This window comes from Misgurnus anguillicaudatus, chromosome 9 (genome assembly GCF_027580225.2).
Source record: "Misgurnus anguillicaudatus chromosome 9, ASM2758022v2, whole genome shotgun sequence".
Lineage (NCBI taxonomy): Eukaryota > Metazoa > Chordata > Actinopteri > Cypriniformes > Cobitidae > Misgurnus > Misgurnus anguillicaudatus.
Window position 1 is genome coordinate 21,296,617 of NC_073345.2, and position 12,380 is coordinate 21,308,996.

At 35.1% G+C, this 12,380-nt stretch overlaps 4 protein-coding genes across 4 annotated transcripts; all 4 read right to left on the minus strand.

Moving 5' to 3' along the window:
• Positions 1-823: 823 nt before the first annotated feature.
• LOC129423309 (olfactory receptor 4B13-like) lies at positions 824-1,747 on the minus strand. Its single transcript, XM_073870989.1, has one exon. It carries the CDS (start codon positions 1,745-1,747, stop codon positions 824-826), a length of 924 nt encoding a protein of 307 aa, XP_073727090.1.
• A 1,724-nt stretch (positions 1,748-3,471) lies between these two features.
• On the minus strand, positions 3,472-4,395 carry LOC129423310 (olfactory receptor 5M5-like). The gene has a single exon (XM_055179557.2). The coding sequence runs from the start codon at positions 4,393-4,395 to the stop codon at positions 3,472-3,474; it is 924 nt and encodes a 307-aa protein (XP_055035532.2).
• Positions 4,396-7,764: 3,369 nt separating this feature from the next.
• Positions 7,765-9,138, minus strand: LOC129424546 (olfactory receptor 6C1-like). Its single transcript, XM_073871702.1, has one exon. The coding sequence runs from the start codon at positions 9,095-9,097 to the stop codon at positions 8,171-8,173; it is 927 nt and encodes a 308-aa protein (XP_073727803.1). The 5' UTR covers positions 9,098-9,138; the 3' UTR covers positions 7,765-8,170.
• Positions 9,139-10,742: 1,604 nt separating this feature from the next.
• Positions 10,743-11,822, minus strand: LOC129423082 (olfactory receptor 52K1-like). The gene has a single exon (XM_055179214.2). It carries the CDS (start codon positions 11,820-11,822, stop codon positions 10,887-10,889), a length of 936 nt encoding a protein of 311 aa, XP_055035189.2. The 3' UTR covers positions 10,743-10,886.
• Positions 11,823-12,380: the final 558 nt, after the last annotated feature.

Below are 12,380 nucleotides of genomic sequence, written 5' to 3' on the forward strand. Positions count from 1 at the left end.
AACCAGAGCGGAGATGATGTGAGAGGCAGACCAGAGGGATAAATGACGAGACTGTCTCCTCTTGTATGGGCTGAAGAAAGTTTCCTCAATGGCCCTGCAGATGTTCTGACTGACTTTGGAGTGCTTTTTGGACTGTTTTATGCCCTCTATTTAAAGAAGACTTAATTCTGTATGTTCAGTCTGTATGATAAGTGAATAAAAAGCTTTTGTTTTTATGTAACTGAAGTTAATTATTTTGTTAACAACACCAGCATAAATTATTTGATAAATAATTTAAAAATGTTATTAAAAAAATCCCAAATAATAAATATTAATTGAAGTAACACATAAAACATTGAGTGAATACTTAAATTTTAATTGACAGAGTTTTTGCTGTAAGTTTTTAAAGATACAACTGATTAAAACATTTTAGTTGAATGAACTATAAAGCTAATTGAGCAAACATACTTTTTTATATTTGAGTCAAGTTTGGGCTGACTAAAAAAACATCAATCCAGGAAACACTTTGGAGACAGAAATTGAGTGAACGTAAAATTTCTGTGGAACTAGTTACTAAAAAATAATTCATTGAGCCAACAATTTATTTTTTACAGTGCAGGTGCTACACAAAGCCAAGGACAAAGAAAGGTTTCACACACGTTTACTCGATCTAGGATTAAAACTCCTGTTTAGCTGCTTAACACACTCAGACCAGACGGGCCAGTTTTTGAAAACTACATAGACAACATGTTCATGCGTAAATGTTACATAATAGACGTGCAATATTTAATTATTTAGTAAATATCAAATATTTAGAAAGTTTAGAAAACAGTACATATTTTGGTCATGATTTAATGCAGTAAATACATGATTTTAAAATTCTTTTGCGAACCTCTTTGAGTTTTAAACCATATATAATAGGGTTCAATATAGGTGGCACTATGAGCCTCTCTAAAGCCAAAAAATTAAGGAGACTCATCTGGACATCATTTGAGCCGTATCGGTTGTACGTTGTATCAAAAATGGAAGCAACAGTGAAATTTGCCAGAGAAATAATATGAGGTACACAAGTCTGCCAAAATTTCCTTCTGCACTCTAGAGACGCTTTACATGCAATTGCAAGCTTTACATAGGACACAACAATTACAATGACAAGTCCAATATACAATGAAATAAAAACAAATCCATAAATGTCATTCGTGACAGTAGATTCACATGAGAGCTTTACCATTGACCAATTGTCACAAAACAATTTATCAATATGATATTTACATACGGTCAGTCTATTTGATAAGAAAACAGCAAAGAACATAATAATAAATGGTACAATCCAAGATAAACTAATCAAAATGCTGCAGGAAAATGTATTAAGGTGAAAATGATATTCTAAAGGTCTGCATATGGCCACATGTCTGTCATAAGCCATCACTGCTAATATACACAATTGACACATACCTGAACTGTAAATCACAAAAGCTTGAAAAGCACACATGTAAGAAGGGATCAAATATGAATCCAGTATTAAATCATGCAGAAATTTAGGATAGAATCCTGTAGCTTCATATATATCATTTAAACACAGATTGCACAGAAAAATATACATTGGTTCATGAAGGGCTCTCTCCAAAACAATGACCACGCTCAGCCAAATGTTCAGCAGCAATAACAGGGCATAAAGAACGAGAAAGCATGTGAAATATATGTGCCTGAATGATTTAGAGTCTCTTGGTTCCATCAGCGTGTAGATCAAATAGGTCATATTGTCCATTAACATTCTTCCACAGATAATTGTCCTTAAGCAAAATAAATTGGTATTTTAAATGTCAATGCTGAAAATAAATCAATCTCTAATGACAAATGTTATATTTCTACAGAATAAGACACAAAAATATGCCATTCAAATTGTTCAAACACTACGGTCAGAAACACATCAACCATTACTGTTGTCACACCAGAGCTGTGATTCTGCGTCCTCACATTCACACAGTGGAAACAATAAGAGCAGCAGACGAGCTTTTTAAAGGCTTTACTACAGAGTAAATTCTCTACAGTATTAACAACAACAACAAAAAAACTAAATATTCAATGACCTTCAATAACCTTTGTTATGGCTTTCTGTCATTCGATACGACTCAGTTTTACAGTTTAAATCTGTGGCAAGATTTTGGTCTTGGCTAACAGGCTGGCTAACAAGTTAAATGTCAGAATTTCTGAATTTACATTTTAATTAAGGAGTTGTATGTGACCCTATCTGTGAAATCCAAGCTGAAGTCTTATTTTGAGATTAGGAGCATCAAAGTTTGATTTCACTTCAATTTCTTTTGACATGGTCTTAGTCCGTTTTAAAGAAATCAATGTTAGATTTTTACATTATGTATGATTTGATGTATAAAAACAGTAAATCAATCACAAAAAATGCATATAGCTGGGTTTTCACAGACCAGATCACATATTTGTCTTTTGTAGCTGATTTTTAGGGGCATTTTTACTTTATCTGAAGACATCAGTTCAAATCATTGGTCAAAATAATCTTGCTAAGATTCCAGATGTAGGCCTATCTTCTGGTTCTGCAATTACCTTTAAAGTTTTAATCAGTGGCATTGGGCTGTGGAGGGCTCATTTGTTTTGAAAATAGCCTGATCTTTTGAAGATTTAAAATTTTTAGATCAAAAATGTAATCGATTTTATAATAATTACTTATATGTTTTCCTGGAAGAAAAATTTTGTCTGTTTGCAGTAGTTCTATTGCTTATTTTATACGTCTTTTAACCATATGTGAAGCTCGTCATATCGAGTTATTAAACTATACAGTTTCTGTTTTGGCTTGCAGGTTGCACTGTTAACAACACACAGTCATTGAACATCATCTTTCAAAATCATCTTTCATCAGGTAATAATAAATCAACTCTTCTGCTGAATTAACAACTCTTTTCTCAATTCTTCATAGCTTAAAACAGCTTACAATGTCAATGTGTACTTATTTAACAAAGAAAATAACTTTAACCAATAAAATGAAGACCTATAGGCTAAATGTAATGCTGTAAAAAGCTGTCCCCATCCCATATGACGCAAGGGCTCTTCTATATTTTTTTATAGTTTTACATACAAATGTATTTTAAAAGTGAAATGGTAATGTTTAAAAAAATATTCTAAAACATAGAACAATAAAATTAAATTAATTAGATTAACTTTAACTAGATAGACTAAGATTAATTTACAGATTCAAATATCCTTCATGTTCATCATTGCAGATTTTTTATGTACAGTCATTTCTGTTGGCTAATACAGAATCATATAATTGAAAATCTATTAAATACATATTTTAAAGTAACATAAAAAGCACAAAATTAAGTGGATCTGGAGTGAAATTATACAAATGTCATTTATATTACCTTCTGTTGTCCTACAATTATTCATTTTTGCATGTTTATGACAAATACATCAGTTCAAAAAGTTCATGCACAGCTTGCTTCAATCTTGATCTTGTTTTTTTCATAAAATTTCCACAGTAAATGATTTAAGGACTTTTTTGCGAATCTCTTTAAGTTTTAAACCATATATTATAGGATTAAAAAGAGGTGGCACAATGAGCATCTCCAAAGCCAAAAAATTACGCAGACTCACATGGACGTCATTTGAACCATATCTGGTGTAGATGGTATCAAAAAGTATCGCAAAGGAGAAATTTATCAGAGACAGGACATGAGGCACACAGGTCTGCCAAAATTTTCTTCTGCACTCCAATGATGCTTTACATGCCCCAATAAGTGTTATATATGAAACTATAATTACAATAAAAAGACCCAAATATAAAGAAATAACAAGAAATCCATAGATGTTATTAGTAACAGTTGATTCACATGTGAGCTTTACCATTGACCAGTTGTCACAATACAATTTATCAATATGATTTTTACACACTGTTAACCTATTTGACCAGAGAACTGCAATGAACATTAGACAAAACGGTAAAATCCAAGATAAACCAAGTAATAGACAACATGAATATTTGTTTAGCTTTGAATGATAGTCTAGTGGTCTGCATATGGCCACGTGTCTGTCATAAGCCATCACTGCTAATGTACAATACTCACACATTACATAGCTGTAAATCACAAAAGCTTGAAAAGCACACATGTATGAAGGGATCACATATGAATCCATTAATAAATCATGTAGGAATTTAGGATAGAAACCTGCGGCTCCAAACAGGTCATTTATACACAGATTGCACAGAAAAATATACATTGGTTCATGAAGGGCTCTCTCCAAAACAATAACAACACTAAGCCAAATGTTTAGAAACAATATCAGGACATAAAGAACAAGAAAGCATGTGAAATATATGTGCCTAAACAATTTAAAGTCTTTTGGTTCCATTAGGGAGTACACTGCATAAAAAGTAAGATTGTCCATGTTGTTACATTTGACCATAGGCACAATACAAAACAATTGCTTCTAATGTAAATTGCTGTATATCCTTCTGTTTCTAATTCAGTTTAAAAAGACACAAATACCATGCATGTTGCTATGCCAAAACTGTGATCATGCACAATATCATTCATGAAATGAAAGCACTAAGGGTCACAAACCGATCTTATAAACTCGCTCTGAGGTTTTAGCAGATAAACTACAGGGAATATTTCAGTGACCTTTGTTGGTCTTTGTACATGTAGTTTTCCTCATGCAATATGAGGCACATATGCACTTGGCAGATGATTTCCACATCCAATAAATAGTGCAGGCTACTTTTTTTATAAATATGTGCATTCTCTGGGATGCACAAACGTAAAAAAGTAGGACTTTATAAACAAACACTGATGGATGAGATGTCTACATTATTAAGTGGATATTGGTTCCATTATGAAATATACTGTGCATGCATGAATAATATTTCCTCAACCACCACTAATGTGCAGCATCCACCTGGATAATGCGACGGCAGCCATATTGCACCAGAACACCCACCACACACCACACACCAGCTTATTAGTGGAGAGGAGACCGAGTGATATAGCCAATTAGTATGAGGGATGATTAGTAGGCCAATGGGCAAGTTTGGCACACCCCTACTCTTTTTCGAAGGACATCCTTGGATTCTTAATGACCACAGAGAGTCAGGACCTCGGTTTAACATCTCATCCGAAGGACGGTGCATTTTTGACAGTATAGTGTCCCCATCACTATACTGGGGAGTTAGGAGCCACACAAATCACAGGGTCTCACTAACACCACCACCAACAACAACCTGGTTTTCCCAGGTGGTCTCCCATCCAAGTACTGGCCAGGCTCAGCCCTGCTTAGCTTCAGTGGGCTAGCTGTCTTGGGCTACAGGGTGATATGGCTGCTGGCAATGTTGGGTCAAAAGGGGACAAAAGGGTTTTATTTGCAACCTGATCTCAAGAAATTTCCGTGGTATAGTCACAGAATATTTTGCTCATTTTCCATGGCCATACCACAGACTTTTTTTTCTGTGTCATTGTCATGGATTGGTTACTCAACTGTTTTCATATTTTCTTACCATTGTCACTTCGGTTTAGGGTTAGATTTATATAAAATGACATCCTTACCCAAACCCAAGTCTATCCCTAACGCCTATTGTTTTTGCTCAGTTTCTTCTTTTTCTTCTTCTCCGAAATGAATCACATTTCTGAGGGCCTAAACATGCTCGAAAAACTCATGAAACTTTGCACACACGTCAGAAGTGACAAAAATGTACATGTGGCTTTGGCGTCAGAAGTAGGCGTGAAGAAATGACTCGATAGCGCCACCTGCAAGATTTCAAAAGAACAGCTCCCCCACTACGAAAAACATATCGATAAGAAATTTGGTAGGGTCATCTATCACCTCAAGACCTACAAAAAATCCATTGGAACCAAGCTCTAAATGGAAGTCGACCATTTTGAATTTTCGCTGTGATTTCTGTGCAAATTTTTGCCATTCCCAGGCTTTGTACTTTAAAGCTGCCATCGGAACTCTGGAGGATTGAGCAGTTTCCAAATGTTTACAATTTCATGTCCCTCCCCCACTACCTCCGAGCAACCTCCCTCAGAGCTCGTTCTCGTCAGCGCGTGTGCAAAAGTATTATTGTGAACGCATACTTAGCAAGAATACTTAGATTACTTGCATAACACTCCGGAATACAATCAATGGTTGATAAAGTACAATTACCTGTTGAGAAGAAATGTGGCAAGCATCCAGCTTGAAATCTCGTAGATTCCTTTCAAATGCCGGTCCGAAATTGATCCTAGTTTTAATACGGTCACAGTCGCTTTCTATCTTTGTTTCCTTCTTTTCATTGGTTGTTTTCCTAGCTCTAGTTGTTATCCGAGAAATCGGAAGTTTGTTACTGAAAGTTCTCTCCGCCATCACGCTGTTCAAACCAAAACAACTATGAATTCAGGCGGATGCACGAGATATTGTAACGCGCACGATGGGGATCTGTGGCGCGTGCAGGTACTGTGATTGACAGGCAGATTTTACACAGCCCTGCGCTGATTGGACCAAATGAACCAGCCTGTGCTGATTGGACCAAATGAACCGGGAGCGGTGGATTTTTGCTAAACAAATAACAGGCTCCAGGTGGAGCTAGAAGCGCGGGTTTTTTTCTTAAACAGTCTAATTTATGTTGTTCTATCGGAGCATAGTGTTGGTTTCACTGAATATGATCAAAAAATATGATAAAATAAGTTGCCGACCGCAGCTTTAACAAACTCCTCCTATAAATTTAATCAGATCATCATCATATTTGGTCAGTCTCATCTAAAGGCCTTTGCAATGTTAAATTGGGGAGCTTTTGACTTTTCGCAGGAGGATGTGTCCGTGGCGGCCTGATAAATTCCACAGTTTTCACCATGAAACAGGATGTTGTTCTAACTCAGGCATACAATGTTCAACCTGACCCACGCTTCACATGTTTGATAAGAGTCCTGGCCTGAACACATTTCAATGCCAATATTCAACTACAATCATAGTGCCACCTAGAGGCAGAAGGAAATGCCATGTTTTACCGTGTGATTTACTGCTCTTAGATTTAGATTTAATCAGATCGTCATCATATTTGGTCAGACTGATCTTAAGTACTCTGCGATGATAAATTGCGGAGATCTTGACTTTTTGTTGGAGGGTGTGTCCGTGGCGGCCTGGCAAAATGTAATGTTTCGGCATTAAACAGGAAGCTGTTCTAATTCAGGCATATGAAGTCTCCCCTGACTTCAGACTTCACACGTTTGATAAGGGATTTGGCCTGAACACATCAACATAGCAAAATACAGATACAGTCATAGCGTCACCCAGAGGCAGCAGGAAACATAATATTTGGTCAGTCTAATGAGAATATCCTCAAATATTTAGACACTAAAATTCATATCCCTACTGTTCACTGTTTTTCCTAAGGCCATCGGGTGAGGGTGCACATGCGTGCGAGGGCCCTTCCAATGCTGCTTGCAGCTTTAATATTTAAATTAGTTCTCTATTACCTACTAATTTCCAGTGGTGTAAATGTGTTAAGTCCACAGATGTCTCAAAATCCCAAGTCTTGCAAAGTTATTTTTCAAATTTAATTATGAAATCGCAAAAAAGTAGGGCTTTCTTGCTTCCTTTAAGCTTTCATAGTCCCAAAACTGCCACTGGATGCTATTAAACATCAGTTGGTATATACATTTATTATATGAGTTCAAATGTATTCACATTGTACATAACATATAAGTTACTTATTTTAACAATCAAGCATAAAAACCTATTAAAGTATACCCCAAAAAAACATTTAAGGCTTTATGAAAGTAGGACAAAAGGTACTGTCAGGATTTACTAAAGATGTGCAGTGAAGAATTAGCACTAAAAAGATAGTATTTGCCCTCTCTGGTAAATAGGACCCTTAGAGTTTACTAACTTCATTTTCATACTGAACATTGTTACTGTTTCTATAAAGCCAGGGCATCAGTTCAAAGTTTCTCTTTTGTAGAACAAATTATAAAAAATTAGCGTCCTTAAATGTTTAAGTTTAATCAGACTGGTTTAACAATTCATTTTAACTTAAATTGTCAGAAAGAAAAATGGTTCCTGGGTCCCTGTCTCTGGGTCATGACTTGTAAAGTCAATTTGATTGTAAAGTCATTTTTTCTTATGCATGTAAGAAGGAATCAAACAATGTTTTACAGTGTAGAAATAAAAACAACAGGCTGAACATAACCTATTTTCTGATCCAGTTATTGCACATTTTTAAGATTCTCCTGCGAACCTCTTTAAGTTTTAAACCATAGATTACAGGATTGAATAGAGGTGGCACTATAATCATCTCTAAAGCCAAAAAGTGACGCAGACTCATTGGGACATCACTTGAACAATATTTGTTACAGATGTTATCAAATAAGATTGCAATAGTGAGATTTATCAGTGAGGCCAAATGAGGAACACAGGTCTGCCAAAATTTCCTCCTGCACTCTAATGATGCTTTACATACAATGATAAGTTTTACATAGGACACCATAATTACAACGACAAGTCCAAAATATAATGAAAAAAAAACAAATCCATAAATGTTATTAGCAACAGTTGATTCACATGAGAGCTTTACTATTGACCAGTTGTCACAATACAATTTTTCAATTTGAGACTTACATGGAACATACCTATTTGACAACACAACTGCAATGAACATAATAAGAAATGGCAAAATCCAGCATAAACTAAGTAATATACCACATGACTTTCTGTTCAGCTTTGAATGATAGTCCAATGGTCTGCATATAGCAACATGTCTGTCATACGCCATCACTGCTAATGTAGAAAATTCACACATTACATAGGTGTACACTACAAAAGCTTGTAAGGCACAAAAGTAAGAAGGAATCACATATGAATCCAGTAATAAATCATGCAGAAATTTAGGATAGAATGCTGCTGTTCCATATAAATCATTTATACACAGATTGCACAGAAAAATATACATTGGTTCATGAAGGGCTCTCTCCAAAACAATAACAACACTGAGCCAAATGTTAACAAACAATATCATAATATACAGAAATAAAATACATGTGAAATATAAATGTCTGTATGATTTTGAGTCTCTTGGTTCCATCAGAGTGTAGGTTGCAAAATAGGTCAAATTTTCCATTGATTTAGATGTTATGCCAATTTATTCTGTCCTATATGCAAAATGTGATCGAAATGCAACAGGTTAAAACAACTGATATTCATTGAAATCCTTTGTCCAGCATGAAACCATAGCACACAATTACATACCATTAGCACAGTATTACCAGAACTCACATTCAATAAATGAAAGCATTAAGGATTTGATGCTTATAAAAAGTGTTTTTACTAAGTGTAAAATCTCAGGGGTTCATTATGCTTACTGTATGGGGATTAGGTGTGTTTTTTTTACTCTGTCTTCTGCCACTCAGTGGGTATAACCGCAATCAATTTCGCCAAAGGTGACGTCACGTGCATACCCTCTATTTAGTGCCATTGGGTGTGCTGTCCTGTGCTGGTTCGTTTGTCTCATGTTTCATGATTAATTGTTAACATCCCTAATTCATTTACAACAAAATCGAAATAGCGAGTTGAACAACTAATAATATGACTTGATGATAATGAAACTTTTTTCTGACACAGACGCATGGATTTACGTGCGATTGTTACCAGTGTGCGCATGTGAGGCGAAGTTATACACGGTGTCTATTAGTCATTATATTTTTTATTAAAGGCGATCTAAGTGAATCTGTGTAACGTCACTTCTTGTTGATGTTCAAGATGTTGTTAAACAAAACGGAGCGTAGCTAACTCCTCTCCTCCCCCTCCTTTCCATGCTTTCTGAAAGAGTCATGAACGCACCCAACCTCCACAAATTTTTCCTAATTTTTTATTTAGACAAAAAAATGTTTGCGTGATAAAGCTGGCATTTGATTGCCGTTTCTGCACACTTTCATGTCATTGGCTATATGCCACTGCAGTCGCAGGACGAAAGTAGCAAAATGAATTTCTCAGAGCATTCCAAACTATGACAGCATTTTTAGCACACAAACCTTGAAAGAGCTGACAAATATCGGGTATTTCGTCATTGTTTCGTGCGTGTAGGTCCAAAAAGCTGTTTTTAAACCATGATAAGTAAATTCCTAAAGCGGTCATTTTTTTCTTATATTGCGTTGTGTTTCTCCTACACAGTCTCACGAGGTTTCGTTTTTTTATTATTTTTTCGTGATATTTACTGTGATTATCACGTATTGGTTACTCAACTGCTTTTTATTATTTTTAAACCATTGTCGCTTTGGTTTAGGGTTAGATTTAGTGCTTGCATTAGAATGTCACTTTATATATTGGTTTACACAATTTTTTCTTTTGGTTGGAGTTGGGTTTGGGTAGGGATGTAATTTTATGTAAATCTACCCCTAAACCGAAGTGACAATGGTAAGAAAATAGGACAAAACAGTTAAGTAACCAATACGTGACACAAAAACAGGAATTAATTATACGATCACAAAAAAAAAAACGCGGAAACAATATCATGGAAAAAGAATAAAAAAATTATGTGACTATATAACGATATTTCGTGAGTCTGGGCTGGTTTCTTGTTTCATATGTTACAGTACTGATCAATATACAGGGTATTTGATGTGTAACACATCCTAAAGTTTGACTTCTCAGAGTTTTTCAAAATAAAACTCTTTGATGACACAGAAGGATCATTTCCACAGTATTATATTAGTCATGTGTTTAATATATTATAAAACAGTGGCCATGTTGTTTTTTTACATAACAGAAAATAGCATAGGCTTATGTAACAAATCACTGGAAAAGTGAGTATAATGTATTATGCCAAATTAAGTGCATAAATGTTATGCTATTTTTACACTTTTGACAGTATATTACACAGCTTATATACACTTCTTGCATTTCAATGTACATCAGTTACAAAGAAAAATTTTCATAACAATTTTTGTGGGGAAAACTCTTCTGCGCACTGTTTTAATATTTAACCCATAGATTAAAGGATTAACAACAGGAGGAACTATAACCAGTTCTAAAGCCAAAAAATGCCGTAAACTCTCTGGAATATCATTAGCACCGTATCTACTATACATGACATCAAAAAGAAAAGCAAAGGTGAAATTTATCAGTGATGTTATATGTGGTAAACAGGTTTGCCAAAATTTTCTTCTACTTTCTAAAGATGCTTTACAAGCAGCAATGAGTTTAACATAGGACAGCACAACAATAAAAGCACAACCTAAAAATATAACAGCAACAACGTAACCATAAACATTATTAACAAAAGATGATATACAAGATAGTTTTACAATTGACCAGTTATCACAATACAATTTGTCAATGTGATATTTACAAAATGTCCTTAAATTTGATAACAGGGCTGCTGGAATAATACAGCAGTTTGGTACAATCCAGGAAAACAAAATCAATTTCAAGGAGGTGCTATTAGTTAATTTTGAATGATAGTCTAAAGGTCTGCATATGGCTACATATCTATCATATGACATGACTGTTAATATTGTGAACTCACAGAGTAAAGAGCTGTAGATAACATAAGATTGCACAGCACACATGTAAGAAGAGATCACATATGAATCCAATATTAAATCAGACAACATTTTAGGGTAAAATCCTGAGGCTCCATAAACCCCATTTATACACAGATGAGCCAAGAATATGTACATTGGTTCATGAAGTGAATTCTCCGTTACAATGATAGAAACAAGTCGAACATTAATTGATAATATAAGCAAATAGAGAAAAAGAAAACAAGTAAAATATATGTGCCTAAATGAGTTTGATTCTTTGGGCACCATGAGAGTGAACATCAAAGGATGAGACGTATTATCCATCAAGGTAGCAGTGGTGACTCAATCAGATAAAATATTAATATCCTGCAATATAAACTGCACCAAAGAGAACACTAATAAAGATTTGTTAAGATAGTGAAATGCATTGTTATGCAATCTGTTCCTTTCAACCAGGAGAACAAGGAACAAGACCACACCCACAAATCCAGAGGTGTATGTGTGGACAATCAGAAAGCTTGGTTTTATTTGCTTTATATTTTCAGTGGGGACCTGAGGAGCATTATAAAATATCTTGGGATTAATTATGCTCAAACTTAGGATAGTCTATTTTTGAACTTTAAACTTCTTGTCAACTCCTGTACCAGTCATTAAAGCAGGGGTGGGCAATTCTCCAAACCTAATCAAGCACACCTGAAAAATCTAATCTAAGTTTGTGCTTGATTAGGGTTGAAGCTAAACTCTCCAGGACTGTGGCCCTCCAGGAGCAGAATTGCCCACCCCTGCATTAGAGTAGACTTGCTCTTTTCTAAACTGAAACTTATCAGATGGGTTCATCATGTCACTAAAACACACCAGTGCCTTTGCAGTCATCAGAATTAA